This window comes from Aedes aegypti, chromosome 3 (assembly GCF_002204515.2).
Source record: "Aedes aegypti strain LVP_AGWG chromosome 3, AaegL5.0 Primary Assembly, whole genome shotgun sequence".
NCBI lineage: Eukaryota > Metazoa > Arthropoda > Insecta > Diptera > Culicidae > Aedes > Aedes aegypti.
In genome coordinates, this window is record NC_035109.1 from 316,200,037 (window position 1) to 316,218,848 (window position 18,812).

Genomic DNA, 18,812 nt, shown 5'->3' on the forward strand with positions numbered 1-18,812 from the left:
GCTGAAACAACCGGATGTCGCCAATGCGTACGCGCAGCATCTTGAGGCAGCGTTGTCGGATGAGGGCGAGCTCGATAGGGCCCCTCTTGAGGACTGCTGGAGGACAGTCAAAGCAGCCATTAACGACGCTGCCGAAAGCATTGTCGGATATGTGGAACGGAGCTCAGGAAACGATTGGTTCGACGGGGAGTGCCAGGAGGTTTTAGAGGAGAAGAATGCAGCTCGGGCTGCAATGCTGCAGCATGGTACGCGGCAAAACGTGGAACGATACAGACTGAAGCGGAAACAGCAAACCCGCCTATTCCGGGACAAAAAGCGCCGCCTGGAAGAGGTGGAATGCCAAGAGATGGAGTTGCTGTACCGTTCTCAAGAAACGCGGAAGTTCTATCAGAAGCTCAACACATCCCACAAAGGCTTCGTGCCGCGAGCTGAGATGTGCCGGGATAAGGATGGGAGCATCTTGACGGACGGACGCGAGGTGATCGAAAGGTGGAAGCAGTACTACGATGAACACCTGAATGGCGCAGAGAACACAGGCACAGAAGGTCAGGACAACGAAGTCGATGGCTACGTCAGCACAGCGGACAGCGGAAATCAACCAGCTCCCACGATGGGGGAAGTTAAGGATGCCATTCAACAGCTCAAGAACAACAAGGCCGCTGGCAAGGATGGTATCGGAGCCGAACTCATCAAGATGGGCCCGGACAGGTTGGCCGCTTGTCTGCATCGGCTGATAGTCAGCATCTAGGAAACGGAACAGCTACCGGAGGAGTGGAAGCAAGGCGTTATATGCCCTATCTACAAAAAGGGCGACAAACTGGAGAGTGAAAATTATCGTGCAATCACCATCCTAAACGCTGCCTACAAAGTGCTATCCCAGATTCTCTTCCGTCGTCTATCACCTACAGCAAACGAGTTCGCGGGAAGTTATCAAGCAGGTTTCATCGACGGCCGCTCGACAACGGACCAGATCTTTTCAGTGCCGCAAATCCTCCGTGAGTACCAGTTCCCTTTTCCGGGAAGCTCACAAAATTGATTAGAGCAACGATGGACGGTGTGCAAAACTGCGTGAAGATCTTGGGCGAACACACTCCAGGTTGTTCAAGTCTCATCGGGGACTACGACAAGGCGATGGACTTTCGTGCCTGTTGTTGAATATGGCGCTTGAAAGTGTCATGCGGGAGATCCGAACTTATCATTTTCACGTGATCCGGACAATTTGTTTGCTTCGCGGACGACATGGATATTATTGGGAGAAAATTTGAAACAGTGGCAGATTTGTTCATCCGCATTAAACGCGAAGCAACAAGAGTCGGGCTAATGGTGAATGCGTCGAAATGTTAGTCGGGAAATACGAAGGCGCATCATCAGTGGAAGTCATGCCTACTCTGGGCTCCAGAAAATACAGCGGTCAAGAAAGATTCACCCCCGCACCAAATACACGATGTACAAAACGCTCATAAGACCGGTAGTCCTCTACGAGCATGAGACGTGGACAATGTTCGAGAAGGATTTGCAAGCTCTTGTGGTTTTTGAACGCCGAGTGCTAAGGACGATCTTCGGCGGTGTGCAGGAGGACGGTGACGGTGAGCTCGCCCAACTCAACGGCGAAACCAGTATCCTGAAGGTGGCTAAAGCTAGAAGGATACACTGGGCAGGGCATATTGCAAGAATGCCGGACAACAGTCCTGTAAAGATGGTGTTCGCTACGAATCCAGTCGGAACCAGAAGGCGTGGAGTGCAACGAGTTAGGTGGACTGATCAGGTGCACCAAGACCTGGAAAGCGTGGGTCGCAGTCGAGGATGGAGAGAAGCGGCCATGAACCAAGTGAATTGGAGAAATAGTGTTGGCGATAATAAATAAATTACAACAAGAGTCATGTAAATTGTTTCATAAGACTTTTCTTCAGGATAGAACCATGTAATTTTGTTTGTTCCAATTTTAATATATATTATCATCCAAAATTCTGGGAGGGGTCTGGACTCCCCTGACTTCCCTGTTCCTACGAAAATGCTCATTGTTATCACGATATATACAACAAGGTAGGCTATTTCCATGTGTACGCCGACGTTAATTTTAGTTATTCTGGATAAATAAACAAGGTGAACTATACTCGAACGCTGGGATCATCATTATTTTCCATATTACTGTTTTCGAGAAGTTGACTGATGAAAAAAAGCAAACTGATTGGAACAACAACTAGAAACTTCGTCAGGGTTTTTGTACGAAGGCGAGGGAACACAAGCGGTCCTAGTTATGTGAAGCTAGTAAGGAGCTTTCTTTTCAGTAGAAGAGCAGTCTGCTTGCTAAGGGCGGCTGTCTGGAGGTTATCATCATGGTTTATCTGGCAACATCTGTGTTCTCTAAAGAAATGAGCTTCGGGTGTGATAATGATGTCTGTGATAGGGACACACATATTAAATCATGGCACGTTTTCTATTGTTTTTTCATCATTTGAAAATTATGATTTTTATGTCCAACGCAAAGCATGATACTCTTGAGCTTAAGTGATACGCTTGGCGAGATTGGTTCGAAATCCACGGCAGGCAAGCTCTGGAAGTCAGGTGTCTTGATTTCTTAAATGATTCTAAAAACTAGACTATGGAATGACAGTTTTCGTATTAGCAGCTCAATGGACTTCTGAGTAGTGACGAATTTCACGCAAATCTACAGTTTCTGGGCGATAAAAATGAGGACTCTTAAATTTTCCTCATTGGAAAATTATGATGTTACAACCATTTAAGTGTTTCCATTTTCCTTAGGTTTTCAATGGGTTATTACTTACGGGACGAAAGGTGTAACTTCTTGTCCTCCAAACATATCACTAGCGTGCCTTGTTTCTAACAAAATTAAACTATGTTTGTGTATACTGGCTAGTAATCAAACCTAGTATATAATTGATTAACGATCTAGATAAGGTACATATCATGAAGTGAGATAGCAAATAATTTTACTTGGTGATTTTCCGACGTTAGAATCAAGAATGTAAAAACTGAACTAAAATGGTGGAATTTTCACTTCGAAAACCAACAGTTATTATCATTCTTATTATTATCTTTTTTTTAGTGTATTTTCAAATGTAAAGCTGATCCTCTCCAAACATGCTAATGTGGTTTCCATTCGAACCAGTGGTTCGAACATGAGAAATTCAAAAACCTTAACCGTTAAATTGTTGGTTAGAGTATACAGTTTGCCCAAAGTAGATATTAGATTGAAGTGAATTTGACGAAAATGTATTCTAAACGCTATAATTGCTATTTCGGTAACACTCTAATGATTTCGAAACAAAATTACTAACAATCGGTTTTGGTTTTTTCGGCGGTTGGGACTGCTATTGATAAATAAGTAAACGAAAGTAAAACTCGACGGTGATCAAACTTGAACGCAAACGCAATGTGGAAAACTTGGTGTAAGAAAACGGAAACACAAAACACAAGGTGGATTTGCACTTATGTTGTGGTTCGCTAGAAAAATCGCAGTTTGATCGCATTGCAAACAAAACCAGAAAAAAAACGTTTCGTAACCGAAAAAGAATCATCTAAATCATAACGATAACGATTTAACGGAAATGAGCGTAACAAATGAATGATAGAAGAACAGTGGGAAATCTTACTTCTTTTTTCTTTTTCTTCCGACCAAAACCAGTCTGAAAAAATGTATTACATGTTCGAGTTAGTTTTGCTGTTTGCATTGGGTAAGTATTTTTTTTTATTTTAAAAGGGTTGTTGATTTGCTAAATAGGTAAATGGAGAGCTTGAGATGCGCACTAATTGATGTCATAATATTACGTTACTGTACGAGCGGTATTACAAAAACAACAATTGACACCGATTTGCTGTTGTTGTGATTTGTAATTTTATATGTTGTTGTTGTTGTAGTTTTTGTATACTAAATGTAGCATAAATGTAAAACGCAAGTTGAAATAAAGAATCTAGTTAGTTAGCAAATAACTTGTTGTGATTGTGGTGAGATTAAGTCCTCTAGCTGATTGTTGTTTTGCAGTATTTTTACCGGCAAATGTGACATTTGCTCGCATTATGGGGTTCTGTTTTGACAGCAAATGTGACATTCGGTTGCGTTTAGCTATGGACCAACGCATGAACTCGCTAATCTGACGTTTGAGCGGTGCCAAGTTCACTGGTCACATAAATAACACGGCACCGCTCAAACGTCAACTAATGAACTCGTGCATTGGTCCCTTCAACTTTAGAATTTCGACACAGGGCTTGCTGAGTTTGGCCCTTACACAGGTGGTCAAACTATTTTTGTCAATTTAAAAAAAATCACCTACATGAAATAGAACCTTTGAGGCGCAAGAAAAAATAACACCAAAGTCAGATTTCAAAAAGAGGTTTTCTCTTTTTAAAACAACAAATTGATGAAAATAAAAACACACAGCCTTTTTATTTGGCTGATAAAAGAGCTGTGTGTTTTTATTTTCTTCGATTTGCCTTTTAAAAATAAAAGAAAACTGCTTTTTCGGTTTTGACGTTTGCACCATTTTTACTTGGGCCTTAGAATGATGGTATTCATGGGATGTGTACAGTAGCATGATAAACAGCCAGAAATCTGTCTTTCACATTCATCAAGCTGCTCTACATATGAATAAAAAATGCATCAACTTTGAGAATTTACCTACGGTTCGAACCATTCGCTGATCTTGCATGACCATCTGTGTGAGGGTTAACTCAATATACACTAGCTGTCATCAGTACGGATTCGCTAGAAAAAGTATTGCAACACACTGAGGAAAATTGAATCAATGACAATGTAAAAAGACAACATTATATTTGACATCTGCGTGAACTTTACACATGCAATGAGTGACCGAAGTTAAACGTGCACGCAAGAATGATCTGCGCCAGAGGAGTGAATTCAAAACATTGAATATAGAACCCTGTAAAAGTTTAGCATCAGCTGAATACAGAAACATTCATAATGCTCTATCTGATACTGATGCTGATTATCTGGATTATCTATAGGTAATGGTGCGGTCTTCAGAAAAGTTGATCAGCATGTCTAGGAAATCCGAAACAGTTTGATTCGAAATTCTTCCGCTAGGTTACGTCAGTGAGCATATACAATTTGTTTAATCCTGTAATACCCAAATTTTTATTTCGATCTTAAAATAATTTTTCGCTATCTAAAATCTAAGCATGGTTTGAATAATGATTTATAATAGTTTTCAATTTTATAAATTTTATATTTTTGAACATCCCTGTTCTTTCTTATCTTTTATGAAAACCTCTTCTGGTTACGGATTTTCGACAACTATAAAAATTTAAGTTTTTACAGTTCTTCTCTAAATGCGAAGTTGGGTATTAGAGGGTTAATATAATGAACAACGAATTCTGGTATGGTTCACTTATCTTCAGGACTGATTAACTTTATATTAAAGTGTTTCAGGTTTGAATCACTCCATATCCATGTGATTCATGTATGAATCGCTTCATATACAAGCTTCTTCAAGTCAAATCCACTTCATATGGATGTGATTTTGTTATGATTCACATCAAATTCAAGTGTTTTAAGTGTTAATCACCTTGCATTCCATAACATAAATCAAGACAGAATTATTTTATATTCACATGATTCAGATGTGATTTTTACTTCATATTCAAATAATTCACTTCAAATTCAAGCTATTCAGGTAGCATTTACTTAATGAATAAGTGATTGAGATCGGTCTTACCTTATATTAAAGTTATTAAAGTAAGATACACTTCATATTCAAGAGAATCAAATCTGAATTTCTTCATTCTGGTATGATTAACCTTTACGTCCCTGATCCTCGACAAGACATTGTCAATCAGCTGCCATTACGTCAATTTCCATTCGAATTTTTTGAAACCACCCTCAGTTGACTTTAGAAAGGTGCCAGTGCCAGTTATTTGTCATAAATAGACAATGCTGAGTCCGAAACCATGCCGGAGACGTTCCGGATTGTACTGAGGCCATGGGGTGTTAAATTTGAGAAATGTGATTACTTTTTTATGTATTGTAGTTATAACAACATAATCATAATGTTAAACGTAGGATAATGATCGATTGTCATCATTTAAACATAATTTTGACTAATTGTCCATTCCGTAACACCGTTGCCAGTTCCGCCAGGGCCCCTTTGGGGACTTTTCCGTTTGATGTCTGCTTCATACCGTAAAATCGGGTGTAATTGATCAGAAGGGTGAAATTGATCATCGTATCACACGATTTTATTTATTCGTAATGGAGCACAAATCTCAATGTAAGCTGCAGTAAATGAACGTCGAATTGTGTGTTGTGAAGTTTTTTGCGTTAAAGAATGTTAATTACTATGAAAATAATGTAAAATTTCAAAATCATGCACGGTGCAGTATTGGCAAACACCTATAAACTTCTATTTCTAAGCAAGGATTTAAACATAGTATAAATCTGAAAGTTTGTGAGGAAGCTTGAGATATATCCCCAAACCAGACTTCATCACCACAATTCGTTCCAATTAGCTCAAATGGTTGAAATAATTGAATTTCTGTTAGATATCATTGAATTCCTTAGGAAATTGCATACATTTAGGCGTTTTCCGCGTAATTCATGAAATTTAACTATTCGTTATTTATATAAATATTGCATTGCAAAGAATTTTACAAGCATATTCGGATTCAGGGAGCTGAAATTTATCATGTAGAGTTGTTTTGAAAACTAACAATAATGGCATTGACAAGTGATTAATTTCACCCCGAAATGAGATTCCCTGATTTTTCATTTTAAAGATATTTGTTTCCACTAAAATGACATTTGTTAGAAAATTTCGGTACATGAGTCGATGAGGCTCACCTTCGTACTTGTTTTCCTGCATTTAGTTGTTTGGCATTGTTAACATTATAGAAAACAGACTAGAAAAACCGTGAAAAATGATCAATTTCACCCTAAATTACGGTACCATGCGACGTCTCAATCTTCATGAATTCGAGAGAACCCGTCAATAAATTAAGAATAAATTTTATATCAAAAAATGTGGCCACTCCAGAGAATCTGGTACAGGTTCCACGAAGGCCTCTTTGGGGGACATTTTCGTTTTATGTCTAAAGCATGACATGCAACGTCTAAATCCTCGTGATTTCAAAATAATATGTCAATAAAGGAATGATCAACTGATTTGGCAACTCCAGAGCACCTAGCACATGTTCCGCCAAGGCCTCTTTAGGAACATTTCCGTTTTATGTCGAAAACATTGCGTGTAACGTATCAATTGAGAAAATTTGTCATTAAATAAAGAATAAGTTTGATACAAACAGATATCAACTGATTTAGACACTCCAGAGCACCTGGCACATATTCCGCCAGGGCTCTTCGAGGAAATATTCGTTTTATGTCCAAAATATACTGTGCGACTTATCAATTTTCATGAATATGAAAGAATATGTCAATTAGGGAAATTCTAGAATTCCTAGCACAGGTTCTACCAGAACCTTTTAAGGGAATTTCCGTAGAATATATCAATTTGTATCGGCAACAGTGTTTCAAAACGGTCCACTAATTTGAATCATGTTTAAATGATGATAGTCGGTCATTATCCTACGTTTCTTATGAAAAGTTCTTAACTGCATCAAGTAAAAAAACACACACACTTCTCAAATGTGGCTCCCCCTTGACCATAGTGCAACCCGGAATATTTCCGGCATGGTTCCGAATTTGGCATTGTCCATTTGTTACATATAACTCGTACCTTTTGAAAGCTAACTGAGGGTGTTTTCGAAAAAAAACGAATAACAATTGATGAAAAGGCAGCTGTTCGAAAATGCCTTGTTCAAGGTCGGTGACGTAAATGTCAAATTTAAGTCAGCCAGCTCTGTTTCACATAATTTTCCAGTGATTCACATAATTATTCGCTTCATGTAAAAGCAGTGGGACTGATTCACTTTATATTTAAGTAAATTCAGGTCTAATACACCTTGAATTGAAGGGTTCTTTATTACTTTATATTCCTGTGGTTCTGGTTCGATTTACTTAATGTTCAAGTATTCAAAATATCTTCAATTCATTTTCAAATGATTTTAGTATGGTCTGCTTAACATTTAATCGGCTTAAACATTCTATGTGAAGAAGTTCCTATGGCGGCTAATGACGATAATAGTTGGTATTTATTCTCAAAGGGAATGAATGTTGCCACCGATACCATCACAAGGACCTTTTCCATGTGAGGTTGGGAAAAAGTGCCATTCTGCTTTAATTTTAAAATCATTTTCATGAATGCATACATTTTTGAAATTTGACATTAAGCAAATGGCTAGAGATGCTAGTATTAGAAAGTCAGCAGAAATTAATAACGCCAAACAATTTTTCGACTGGGCTGTATCGCAAAAGGTGAAAGACCAATTTAAAAAAGATTTAAAAGGAATTTATCTATGAAAATGACTATTCAGAGGCTGAAAAATTTCTTCAGGAAAGATTTTCTAACCTTGTTCCAATTCCTGGAATAAAAAAATATCATTCATTTATACCAAAAGACGAACGAAGCATTTTTGCTAGTGAATTCTCAGATGCACATGAAAACCAAGAAAATACAGCATGCTTTGTTCTTAATAATACTTCTGGTGTTAGCAACCAAAGACAATCTTCCCGGTTGAAAAAATAGATAGTATTAAGATGAAAATGTATGTTATATACTGAATAATTGAATAAATAATATTAAAAAAAAAAATAATCTTATTTGTTCCATAGAAAAGAAAGAATCCCTTTTCAGTGTAATGAAAAATTGAGGCAGAAACTGTTTTTTTTTCAGTTTTTCTTAGCGGTGTAATATTTCATGAAAAATATCATCCATTCCGACTTATACTTCATTAAAACCAATCCCATATATTTTTTTCAGATGTTCTAGAACATTTGCAATTGCTTTGGTAAAAAATCTTTGTTTTTCCGATGCTTCGATTGAAATATGGGTTTTCAAAGAAAAGGCTTATATGGTCATTTTCAACAAAATTGGCCATAACTCAAAAACGAAAAAAAGTACATTTCAAAAATTTCAGCGATTAAATATATTTATGAAAGTTTTCCACTAATTGGAACATAGTTTTTCCGGATTTTCTTTACGAATTTTCTCAACGGTGGAAAATTTTGTGGAAAACTGTTTCCAGTTAATATTTTTTTTATTTCATAAAAAAAACCTTGTTTCTACGATGCTTCTTTCTTGAATTATGATTTTTCAAAGAAAAGGCTCAAAATGGCACATTTGCACATTTCTTACAAAATTTACCATAACTCAAAAACGAAATAAAAGTACATTTCAAAAATTAAAGCGATTAAAGCTTATAAAATTATCCTCTCATAAATATTTTTTTGAAAATTTTCCACGAGTTGGAGCATAGTTTTTCCGGCTTTTCTTTACGAATTTTCTCAACGGTGGGAAATTTTGTGGAAAATTTTTCCAGTTAATATTTTTTTTCTTCCTGAGAAAATTTGCTTTCATTTTCATAAAAAACTTTGTTTCTACGATGCTCGTTCTTGAGTTATGATTTTTCAAAGTAAGTAGTGTCAGAGGAAAACAAAAAAATTCCAACTGAGTTTTCCGGGAAAATGAGCGACCCTGGTTTTTTTCTCAATTTGTTTTTTATTCATATATTGATGAGCCCTGCCTGTGGAAAAAGTTTCATGAAAATCTGAGACTCTTCGGCCCTCTTTGTACGGAAATAAAAAAAAATCCTCTTGTGCTACCTCTAAATTTTAATGTTTTGGCTCAAACTTTGAGATTTCACTATTTATGTGATTTAAATTTATAAGAGCACACGAATTTGCGCGTTTGATGTTTGAAAAATAAGCCGCACCCTATTGAACATAGATTTTTTGGGTGTGATTTTTGAAACATCTGCAGTTTAGAGTGCTGTCGGACTCCAGAAGGTTGGTATGTTGTGAAGAATCGTTTGTATTGTCCGATCCGAGTTTTGTATCTACAGGCTTCTTCCTTGCTCTTGACTTATCCTCTTTCTCACCCTTTTAATGATTAACTACAAAAGAAAAGCGATTTTACCCACACACAAACTGAGTGTACGAGCTCTTCGGGATGAAGAGTTTACACGTTTGTGTTTGCTTATTTTCATTCCCACAGTGGTAAAGAGTTAGTTTTGACAATTTAAAGAAAAAGAGATTATTTTCTCCATTTCTCAGTTAGAGGGAGAGCATTTTTCCCCATTTCTCAGTTCGGGGAAGAGCATTTCCAGACAGCTCTTCCTTGTCTGTTTGTTGCTCTTTGCCTAAAAGGGCAAAGAGGAAAGCGCAATCATGCTCTTGCGTTGACGAAGAAACCAACCTTAGTTCATCCCAAAAGCAATGATGATGTGTTTGCAGAGCTGCGCAGTAAGCTAGAGCTGTCAAATGGAAGGTGTGCGTTTGGATAGAGCCAACGTTTTTCTCCACTCTCTCTGCCACGGATTATTCAACTAACATCGAATGCTGACTCATAATTGTTGTGAGCGTACGAGGTCGCTCCATCTATCAGATCAAGATGAGCAAAATAAAGCCTGTGTATCTACAGTGACTCAATTTCATTTTCGTACAGGGCACTGTTTTCATATCAAGTTGGTATAAAACTATTAGATGGTGCATGGACTTCGATATATATCTAGGTGTTATCTATTGTCTGGCAATGACAAACTGTATTCATTTGCTTATATCCTTGGAATAATGGAAAAGTATTGAGTTTGTGTCTTTAATTGACCCAATTCCATATTCGTACACCTAACAAAAAAGAAATATACAACATTCAAAACTAATTTTTAATGGACTAGATGATTGTATAAGTTCTTCGTTGTGTTGTTCAGATGTAGTAGAGTACATTTGGACAATTTATAAGCGGACATATTTTAACTTAAGTAAATTTAAGAAAAATACCATTTTTCCCATGTTTTTTGCTTAAATATTCAGTATGTCGAACAAAAACTTACATTTTTTTCAAAATCACTTCTTTAAGAATGATTACTGCAAATATAGTACAAGTTTCAAAAAATGCTAATCAGTTTTAGAGTAGCTGGTTGTGGATATCGACATTTTATACTTTTGGATCTTAGGTTATATAACATTTATAACAAATCCAAAACCACAAATTTTAGTCAATTTCTCTCAGTTTGGTTCCTAAATGGATATACATAATCCATGGTTAATGTTCCTATCAAAACATTGCGTCAATATTATTTTGAATTTACATTTTACTACCAAACATGATTAAAGAGATTTATAGAATAAATACTATTGCCGTAACCGCAACACAAATGTTTTTTTTTTAAATGATGAAAACAACAGGATTTATTCTGGTAAAAAGTATATCAATGCTCTCTACTCATTCAAGTTTTTTTTTTTTGTCTTAAAAAATCAATACATTGCAAAATAGGGTGCTATTTTCGGCTACAAAGCAAAGCCATGCTGAAGGTGTCTGAGTTTGAATCCGCATCGGTCCAGAATATTTTCATAAAAGAAATTTCCTTGACTTCCCTGGGCATAGAGTATCATCGTACCTGCCAAACGATATACGAATGCGAAAATGGCAACTTTGGCAAAGAAAGCTCTCAATGAATAAGTGTGGCAGTGCTCATAAGAGCACTAAGCTGAGAAGCAGGCTCTGTCCCAGTGGGATGTAATGCCAAGAAAGAAGAAGAAGGGTGCTTTTTTGAATATAATTTGAATATTAATTCAAAGATAATTGAATATTGCGATAACAACAATTTTGTGGAGGTTTGTACAGCGTAGTTTAGGGTAATTTATTGTAAAACGAAGTTCGTAGTTCAAATTCTTTTCACAGACAAGTTCAACATTAACCCCTCCCTGTTGTTCAGAATGAAAATAAGTTTACATTGATTAAAAATATTATTTAAGAAGAGTTTTGAAGTTATAGCACAACAATTTTCTGAACTCATCGAACTGGATCAAAAACTGTTTTTGATTTCTGTAAATTGTATACATTTCAGCCAAATTTCTCTCAGAGCTCACGAATATAATTAATAGATTGGATCCAATGACAAAAATGAACGTTATTGTTCGAATTATTGGATTTATTGATGGATCATTGGAAGAGTGACATTTCTCATAATTGTACCTAAATGTCATATATGTCTGCTAATATTGTTCAAATGTACTTAACTACATCTGAACATCATGATAAAGCACTTCAGAAATCATATAGAGCTTTTGAATCTAGATTTAAATGTTGTACGATTGAATTTTGGTAGGCGTACGAATATGGAATTGGGTGAATTTTAGACATAAATTCAATACTATTCCATTAATCCAAAGATGAGTGTAAATTGAAACATTTTGTGATTGGAAAATAATTGATGATACCTACAATGTGAATAAAGTATTTTAAACTCAATACATCATTTAGTAGTCTCATGTTTCTTGATCAGAATGAGAGACTGTCAGCGAACATTTGAACTTTCTCTGTTATCAAAATCATGAGATAGAACTAGTTGGAATTGTTCCATTTAACTTGCACCTAGCGGTAAATTAGTGAACCATACTATTCGTTTTCCCGATATCCTTGACTTTTTGAACAACTATGCCGAAGATTCAAACTATCTATCTCATCTGGATCACAAGATAGAACTGGTCTAAAATGTTCAATGTTACATGCTTATCAAACTGATTGCCTTTCTGATATCCTAGACGTTCTGAACAACTTTGCTGAAGGTCTTTTTTTTGCAAATAATCAGGATCTCGAGATATAGCAAAGTGAGTTTACCTGTTTCGAGATGATGCTAAACTTTTTTGATGGTGATTCTCTATTCAACTGGTGTTGCAATTCTTCTTCAGGCGAATCCATACTTACGAGGGGTAGTGTAGATAGTTGATTCAATCCAATGCAGCTTTGATGGGAAAATGCGCTTCTATATTGTTGACTATTTAGCGTTCAGCGCAATGAGCATTCAATTCTTTGGTTAATTGTCGTAGGAACAAACAAACTGGTGATGGATCACTAGGCGGTTTTAGCGTCTTACAATCTAACTATAGTTGGCAGAATACTTCAATCAAGTAAAACAAATCGTGATTATCTTCTGGTGAATCAGTGTGAGTGTGGCAACGTGTTTCAATATATGTGTTTGGCAGTACAAAACTAAATAATGGCGGTTCGAGCTTAAGATCTAAATATCGTTCAGTCAAAAGTGTATAATGGTGAGTATGGCGGCTGCTAGGCGTTGATTGTTGATTCCAATTGATTTTTTTGTCGGATCTAATATATTTTCTGGTTGAATTAACGATTGCTGATATTTTTTGGTGAGGAATGGCGATTATGGGAGCGAAATCGTTGACTTTTGATGAGCTGAGCGAAGAATGGGTGGAGAACTAGACGACGACCTGGAGGATTGGCGATCCAAACTAACGAAACAAAATACCAATTTGATGAAACTAAATGATCCATCCCACGGGGAAATTTTGAGCAGACTCTTTTTGTAACACTTGCATTTGCGCAACTATCCAAAATATTCTAAAACCAGCCAATTCACGGCAACGCTTGCCGTTTCGAGCGCATGAGATAGAACATTTTTTCAGAGAGCAAACAAAACGTCGTAACAAAACCGAAAAGTAATGTGCGATTGTTAAGAAAATTTTGCGAACCAAAAAACAGGAAACGAAATCATTCCAATTCCAGTAACAAGAGAACGATAACAAGGGACCAGATGAAATCCAATCAAAACTCGCATTTTGCATCAATCATTCCAGGAACGAACGAAACCCGCCCCCCTATCACGAAATAAAAAAAAAATAGGAGGCAAGGGGGCGGGCGGCTTTCTCATTACAAATCCCAAAAGGATTTGCGAGCGTTTTCTCAGATCGAACGGAAACGGAAACGTAAAAACACGTACAAAATACAACGACTGATTGACGGAAAAGCGGTTCGGTTAGTTTACAGAAGGTACGCTTTGGGGTGTGTAGGTGAAAAATACCATCGAAATAGCTATATGTCATATATATGTACAACTAAAGCTGTTTTTTTAGGTATGACGTAATCAAAATGAAATGAAAATTCTAACTGAATGTTGAATAATATAAAGAAAATAATAAATTATTGTTATGATGAGGATGGGTTCTGGTTTGTAGAGCGTCCCACCAGTTACTATAAATAAATTTCAAACCGTTATTTAATAAAAGTAGTGTTGCCAGTGATTGAAACTGTTCTTTTATTTACAAACCAGCTGTATCTTAATTAAAAGATTAATCATTTTTCTGAAATTGATTATATGATCTTAGTTTGTTTCACACTTTTGATTAAACTCAAAACTTTAGTAAACACTTCCTCCGTGTATCATTTAAAATGTCTGATAGGTGTATGTTGTGCCGCCAACCTATCCCAATATAGGTCGGACTCGTTTATCCGGAGTATCGGTTTTTTTTTTCCACTCCGGATAATCGACTCCTCCGGACAATCGAAGCGCTAGGAGAAAAATTAAAATTTGCGATAATAGATTTAAGAATTTTTTTCGTTGTTTTTTATGTGAAACAGTGACATAGCCAGAAATAATTTCTAAGAACATTTGGGGTCTTGAGAAGAAAACAAATTTCTTGACCAGCATACAAAAAATCCCATTTTCAAACCCGTCTTTTCCTACATACGTCCAAAACTGTTGAACCATTCATATTGTACATTGCAATACTTGATTGTCTCAAATTTATGCATAAAACCTAAAAACAAGAATATCAAAAGACATACTCCAGAGAATCGAGTCTAAAATTCCGGATAATCGAATCCCGAATAATCGAGTCACCGGATAATCGAGTCCGACCTGTAGTAAGATTTGTTTGTATGGAAATTGGAAAATATTTGTACGTCACGCAAGCAATCTCAAAACTCCCTCTCCCCATAAATCCTTACGTAATTAATGGACAGCTTCTTTGTTTACTTGGTAATCGTCAAGGAAGTTAAACCTGTAAGCCCTGAGACAGACCTTTTATTTTCAATCGACTGGTGCTCTGAAACGAATAAGTTTAATCAAATGCAATTTACACTACGATCTATCCGAAAAGTTTCTTAGACTTCTTGTGAGAGAGGTTTTTAAACCAGAAGTCCAGGTTTGGACATGTTTTTCCAATCGGAAATGAATGTTCCCACGTCACATTTTTTACATTTTTAGCAAAGTAATTCAGTATTTGACAAATGGGTTGTGGGGCACTGCCGGTTCCGGAGATAACCACGGATGAAGCTCAAAACTAGGCATGCGACTGCTCAAACTTCATAAAATAACCTCAGCGTTGCTATTAGAAAATGCTTTTTGACTGCATTGATACTTCGGCCAGATGACCAAACAATAACCGGATTCTTATGTCACCTTATTTGTGTTTTTCTCCTGGTTCGGCAGAAGAAACATCAAAATCCGATCATTGTTGGTTTCTTATGTGATTTAATGACGGTCAAGTAGTCGCATTGTTGCTTGGGGTCAAATTTACATGTGGTCTTGGGCAGTGCCGTAGCGTGCGGTTGGCCAGGTTGGCACCCGCCAAGGGCGCCAGCTTTTATGGGGGCGCCAAAATGCGTTAAGCATTTGGTAAATTTTGAAAAAAGATTTATTAAATAACTGCGTCTTTTAAGTCAATATTTCAAAAAAAAAAAATCCTTAAGATCCTATTGGAAAATTTTTAACAGTTTCTGATACACATTCAATGATTATTTGGTATTTTGTATGATTCCCATATATTAATTTAACATTAAAGTTTGTAGAGTTACTTTCTAAATCTCTAAGTAATCTTCCTTGTACTTTTGATAGCAGTTAAAACTGTTTAAGCTTATATCAAGTTTGTGGTGTCCAATTGAAGATTCATATTTAGCAGAAATAAATAAATATTCAAATAAACTTGATAAGACAAAACAAAAATTCTAATGAGCGTGAACGAAAGTTATTGCGTCACAATTTTTTTTCCATCGAAATCTCACTGAATCACAGGTTGAATTCTCACAAACTCCTGAAAAAAAACTCGAAATCTCACTGAATCACAGGTTGAATTCTCACAAACTCCTGAAAAAAAACTCGAAATCTCACTGAATCACAGGTTGAATTCTCACAAACTCCTGAAAAAAAACTCGCAGAATATTTCACAAGGTTCTCAGTCAGAGTACGGTACATGATCCTGAACGGCCTTTCACAAGAGGCAAGCTGAGTTTTGTGTGAATTTCCTTTGTGAACTTCTTTACATCTGGACAAAATATTCTAACTTAAGAAAAAAAAATCACAGAATCCTGAACAACATTTTCAGAGAATTTCTTGTTCGTGAATAGCAAACATGAGTTGAAAAGAATGGATTTTTCCTCAGTACGAACATATCCTACACTGGCTGACCATCGTTTTTTTTTTCGAAAATGTTCGATTTGGTGGAGATGATTTAGCATTAATCAATTTTAGATCACCTTACAATATCATTTCTGAAATTCATCCCCAAGAAGAGGAAGTACTGGGTTTTCTAAAACATTTGCAATCTTCTTTTAGTAAATTACTCACATGAGTATCACTGAAATGTGTGCTTAAAAATTCGAAGCGAATTCTGCGCTGTTTTAATTAATAATAATTTTTCAATGTTACTATTTAGGAATGAAACTTCTCAATAATATCTTGACGAAATACAAATTTCCTAACAGTTATCTCTGATTTCGCTAAAAAAGACAATAAAAGCTTTTTTATTGAACTTTATATGAAGGATTTGATGAATTTGCTTCCATTTATTGAAAGACTCTTGAAAAAAAAAAAAACAACTTGAAAATGTTTTCTGGAGAAGTTGTTGAACAAAATCATTATAAAATTTCTAGAAGCCTTTGCTTTTTTTCTATACAAATGAAAATAGAGTTAGCACATAGTACGCATAGTACGCTTTAAAACATCTTTTGAATAATCTTCAAAAGTTTTAAAGAATTTTTTTTGTACACTTTTTATTAACAATCACCAAATATTTTAACGTACTATGAATTAGTAAATACTCAATCCCCCACATATTTTTTCGCGGATTTCGATAATTTCATACAATTGTCGTCCTCGTATTTAAAAAAATCTTTAATAACGATTGACTAGTATCTCAAGTACCGTTTTGACTCATATTCCGAACACTTAAGGCCAACAGTGACTTCAAGAGCATCTGATAGGCATAAATTATCTGATATTTGTGATTTTTTTTATTTTTTCGCAAAGTCCAATCGTTAGCTGTGGAGTGTACTGATAAAAATGTTTATTTAAACTTGTTTAGTATTTTTTTTACGTAAAAGTATGAAACAACATTTTGACTCAAATGTTCATTCTGTCTCATATTCCGAACACCTTGATTCAAATTCCGAACAGCACGAATGAAACGTGTTCTAATAAATAATTTCGCAAATAAATTCATCTGAGCTAGTTTACGTGGTCTCGAGCTAGAGAATCATCACAACTCCCGATGTACAAAATTGATTGGAAGACGTTAAAATTGAATTGCAATTGACTGCCATTTCCTGGTAATTTGTTGATATATTTTTTATGATACAAAAGTTCAATCTAATGGACGCAGTGGCTCTACCAACCCAACAAAAAAAAATCTAGTCGCCATACAAAAACCGAGTGTTAGGAATATGAGTCTGTTCGGAATTTGAGACAAAACGGTAACCATGCTGCTGAAGCTGCAGTTTATTTTTTCACTCTGAATCCTCTTTAACGGTAGTTATACAGTAATACTAGCTTTATGTACAAGGTTTATATGCATTAATTACTACTTGAGCAGCATGGTTACTTGGGATAAATTACGAAAACTCTATTCACATACAAACTTGCATAACGAAATCAAAATTGACTTAGGGGCGGCCAATGGGAGGTTTGCCAAGGGCGCCGTGAGACCACGCTACGGCTCTGGTCTTGGGCCTCAGCTACTACCCGGAAAGTATTTTTTAAATCAGGTTCCGGCTTTAACCCTAAGCAAGAAAATAAACCAAATGAAGTATTCTTGCATTGTTCCTTTACTTAAAGTCTAAAAATAGCTAAAACTTATCGTTTTATATTGGTTTCGTTGCTAAAGATGTAAAAAATGTTACTTTGGAACACTTACTTCTGGTTGAAAAACATACGCAGACCTAAACTTCCGGTTTGAAAACCCCACTCGCAAGAAGTCCAACTCATCCTATCGATCATAGTAAACCGCATTTGATTAAATTTATTTGTTTCTGAGCACCTGCCGATTAAAAATTAAAGGTCTGTCCCGGGACTTTAAGGCCCAAGTCAGTGGAGGATCTGGAATCAACCGACAATTTGAAATTTATTGAATGAACATCTTTACCGAAATGAACTAATCACTACCACATGCGCAAGGGAATATTTCTCTACCGGAAAAAGTATTGTTATCCTCCACATGAGAAAATGCGATAATATTATGAATGTTTATCCACAATATTTAAAAATCTACCAGTACCACTTAGCTTTAAAAATAATAAACTTTTCGTTATTTATAATCCCTCTATATAGCAATCCAAGTCACCATGCATGATAGGGTTTATCATATAAAGAATGCAAATATAGGATAATGCCACTTCATAACTGCATTACAAGGATTCAAATATCCCGTCAAAAATATTCAGTAAATAATTCTATTGCAAATTGCCAACGAATACAAAATTGATGCACGACCACCACAGTTCAATACCAACTTCCAGAGAGAGAGAGATCTCGCTGTCCTCCGGGTATGAACCCACTATTAGCAATATTATCACAAGGGAATAGATGTCAACAATATATAAAATTATGTTTGCTAAAACCTGATAAGGAAGTGTTGTTATGTTCCATGGTTATTTGAAAATGATGAGTAAACTACCTATCTAACTGATGCTTTTCTGAAATAAATTAGA

The 18,812-nt window shown here is 35.9% G+C and overlaps 1 protein-coding gene across 13 annotated transcripts in view; it reads right to left on the reverse strand.

Moving 5' to 3' along the window:
• LOC5567355 (sodium channel protein para) overlaps positions 1 to 18,812 on the reverse strand; it is a 479,280-nt gene that overhangs the window by 273,677 nt on the left and 186,791 nt on the right. Inside the window, exon 8 of one of the 13 annotated variants that reach the window (XM_021852342.1) lies at positions 3,615 to 3,647. The exons of the other annotated variants lie outside the window; for them this stretch is intronic. Within the exon in view, the coding sequence (XP_021708034.1) occupies positions 3,615 to 3,647 (33 nt within the window). The remainder of the gene's footprint in view (positions 1 to 3,614; positions 3,648 to 18,812) is intronic. 13 annotated transcript variants of the gene reach the window in all.